The sequence below is a fragment of the Sardina pilchardus genome, chromosome 24 (genome assembly GCF_963854185.1).
Source record: "Sardina pilchardus chromosome 24, fSarPil1.1, whole genome shotgun sequence".
Lineage (NCBI taxonomy): Eukaryota > Metazoa > Chordata > Actinopteri > Clupeiformes > Clupeidae > Sardina > Sardina pilchardus.
The window spans coordinates 29,787,748-29,791,307 of NC_085017.1; the positions used below are offsets into that span (position 1 = coordinate 29,787,748).

General features: G+C 49.6%; 1 protein-coding gene across 1 annotated transcript in view; it reads right to left on the minus strand.

Moving 5' to 3' along the window:
- Positions 1-615: 615 nt before the first annotated feature.
- sdhaf3 (succinate dehydrogenase complex assembly factor 3) overlaps positions 616-3,560 on the minus strand; it is a 14,635-nt gene continuing 11,690 nt past the window's right edge. The window contains exon 2 of the mRNA XM_062529907.1: positions 616-1,237. Coding sequence (XP_062385891.1) covers positions 1,043-1,237 — 195 coding nt within the window. The 3' untranslated portion in view covers positions 616-1,042. The remainder of the gene's footprint in view (positions 1,238-3,560) is intronic.

The following is a 3,560-nucleotide window of genomic DNA, read 5'->3' on the forward strand; positions in this document are numbered from 1 at the left end:
TGTGTGTGTGTGTGTGTGTGTGTGTGTGTGTGTGTGTGTGTGTGTGTGTCTGTGTGTGTGTGTGTGTGTGTGTGTGTGTGTGTGTGTGTGTGTGTGTGTGTGTGTGTGTGTCTGTGTGTGTGTGTGTGTGTGTGTGTGTTTGCGTAGGTTCAGAGCTGTAGCGGTGGTGTTCTTGTGTGTGTGTGTGTGTGTGTGTGTGTGTGCGTGTGTGCGTGTGCGCGTGTGCGCGCGCGTGTGTGTGTGTGTGTGTGTGTGTGCTGTGCTTGCGTCAGCAGGGATGAAGGGGCTTTTAGTCTGTCTGAAGGCAGCAGTGCTCCAATGAGTTACTGCCACACAGGTCATCTGCTCACCACTGCTCCTGCCGTCACACACACACACACACACACACACATATACAGTCTACCTCTCAGAACACACACACACAGAGTCTCTCTCTCTGTCTCATTGTCTCTCTCTCTCACACACACACACACACACACACACACATACACCCACACAGTCTCTCTCCCTCAGGGGAGACCCAACAGAGGAACGAGGGAAAAGAAGATGAGGGAAAGAGAAGAGGAACGAGGGATAGAGAAGATGAGAGAAAGAGAAGAGGACTCGGAGCTTGTCTTTCTTTAGAGCACTTTAATGTAATTAGTTTCTCTCAACAGCCGCCAGCAACTCACTGCATTCAAGTCCACAGGATTCTGACATGACCATTCACTCCCCCTCCCACACACACACACACACACACACACACACACACACACATTGAGGAGGTGCTAGGGCCGGTCGTCCTAGTCTGGATGGGGAGGTACTAGACACACACACACACACACACACACTGGATGTCGAACTGGCGGTGAGCATGAGCTAGACACACACACACACACACACACACACACACACACACTAGGGCCGGTCGTCCTGGATGTCAAACTGGCGGTTGGGTTTGGTGGCTTCCAGCATGAGCTACACACACACACACACACACACACACACACACACACACACACACACACACACACACACACACACACACACACACACACACACACTAGGGCCGGTCGTCCTGGATGTCAAACTGGCGGTTGGGTTTGGTGGCTTCCAGCATGAGCTCGTATAGCTGGCCCATCTGCTCGTCTTGGAACAGCTTGAGCCGGTCGTCGGACAGAACCGCCCCGAACTCCAGCTTCTCCAGCTTCCCAGACATGGCGTCCAGAACCTGCGTCTGCAGCGTGTCCCGGTACTGCTGCAGGGCCAGAGAGGAAGAGGAGGTCAGAGAGGAAGAGGAGGATGAGGAAGAAGAGGAGGCAGTAGCTGGGTTTCCAGCCCACACAATACAATGCTAAACACATTCAGGAAGTACAGTATAACCTGAAGGAAAATAATCACACATTCAGGAAGTACTGTATAACCTGAAGGAAAATAATCACACATTCAGGAAGTACTGTATAACCTAAAGGAAAAGCATCACATTCAGGAAGTACTGTATAACCTAAAGGAAAAGCATCACATTCAGGAAGTACAGTATAACCTAAAGGAAAAGCATCACATTCAGGAAGTACTGTATAACCTGAGGGAAAACCATCACATTCAGGAAGTACTGTATAACCTAAAGGAAAAGCATCACATTCAGGAAGTACACTATAAGCTGAAGGAAAACCATCACATTCAGGAAGTACAGTGTAAGCTGAAGGAGAAGCATCTCATTTTGAAACATTTCAATCAGCTGTACCATGTGAATGACCATGGACTCTCTCCTAATTAAGGTGGCGATCTGAATGTGGACTCTCTCCTAATTAAGGTGGCGATCTGAATGTGGACTCTCTCCTAATTAAGGTGGCGATCTGAATAGTTTAGGACCAAATGTATGACAATCAAGGAAGAACAATACAGGCTGAGGTCTGCGCTCTCAGAGTGCTTTTCTAGTTGCAACAATGTGATCTGAGACAAGAGAGAACCCACCTCCCTCTAGAGAATAGAGAACCCACCTTCCTCTAGAACCCGGCTCCCACTAAAACCCACCTCCCTCTAGAGAATAGAGAACCCACCCCCCACTAAAACCCACCTCCCTCTAGAGAATAGAGAACCCACCCCCCACTAGAACCCACCTCCCTCTAGAGAGTAGAGAACCCACCTCCCTCTAGAGACTTCCTCTCTCGTTCAACTAAAAGATTTACAGATTGTATGTGAAAATCAATCATTTGCACACTGTACTCAAAATTCTGGGGGGCGCTGTGGCGCAGCAGGCTACAGCCATGTACCACGAGTACGAGTGCCCACGGGGACCCAGGTTCGAATCCGGCCTGCGGCCATGTCCCGATCCCACCCCATCTCTCTCCTCATGTGCTTCCTGTCTACTCTTCACTGGCCTGTAGTAATACAGGCAAAAAGGCCTAGATAGACTACTACTACTACTACTACTACTACTAAATCTAATTTAAAAAGTCTTCCTCTCTCTCTCTCCCTCTCTCCATCACATCTGCACCAAACACATCACATCCACTGTGGCATTGGAAGCCAGTCACACACACACACACACACACCAACTCTGGTTTGGTTCATGAATAAGTTCCCAGTACGCAAGGTTCTTACCAGAGTACAACTTATTACTAAACCACAATCTCTCTCACACACACACACACACACACACACACCTTGCGCTAGAGACGGTGCCGTGTGGAGCGGGCTGGGCTGGGGTCGCCATGGGCAACCTGACGAGGTTAATGGAAGTTCCATTCTCCCTCCGCCCTCTCCGCACGCACGCACACAATACTACACACACACACACACACACACACACACACACACACCCTACACACAACAATACTACAAACACACACACATGCACCACAATACTAGACACACACACACACCCTACACACCACAATACTACACACACGCATGCACACACCCCATACACACCACAATACTACACACACACACACACGCAAGCACAGACACACACTACACACACACCCTACACATCACAACACTACACACACACACACAAAATGGACAGGCTGGGGGGGGGGCAATCTGACCCAGGCAGGGACGGTCAACTCCTCATCAGCTGCATCACCCTGCACACACACACACACACACACACACACACACACACACACACACACACACACACACCTCATCAGCTGCAGTCATTCACAGAATGTTCCAGAACTCATAAAGATTCCACAGTCCACAGCACACCGATCATTCTTCTTCTAAGTGTGCCATTCCAAAAGAGGATTCCTAGTGTACTTAGACATATAATCAAAGCTGAATACTGTCTGTGTGTGTGTGTGTGTATGTGTGTGTGTGTGTGTGTGTGTGTGTGTGTGTGTGTGTGTGTGGCCTCAGCTGTGTATGACAGCTCTCTGAATTAAGGAGTTCTGCACATATTTCCCTCAAGGTTGCTTGATAGCGATGTTGTGTAATTGGGTGACTGAACCCCATCAATGGCCTTCTACTGCCCCTCCTCCCCCACCTGCCCTCCCTCCCCCACCTGGAACTGCCCCCACCATACCCCATTCTAACTGTCCCCCCACATACCCCACTATAACTGCCCCCCCATA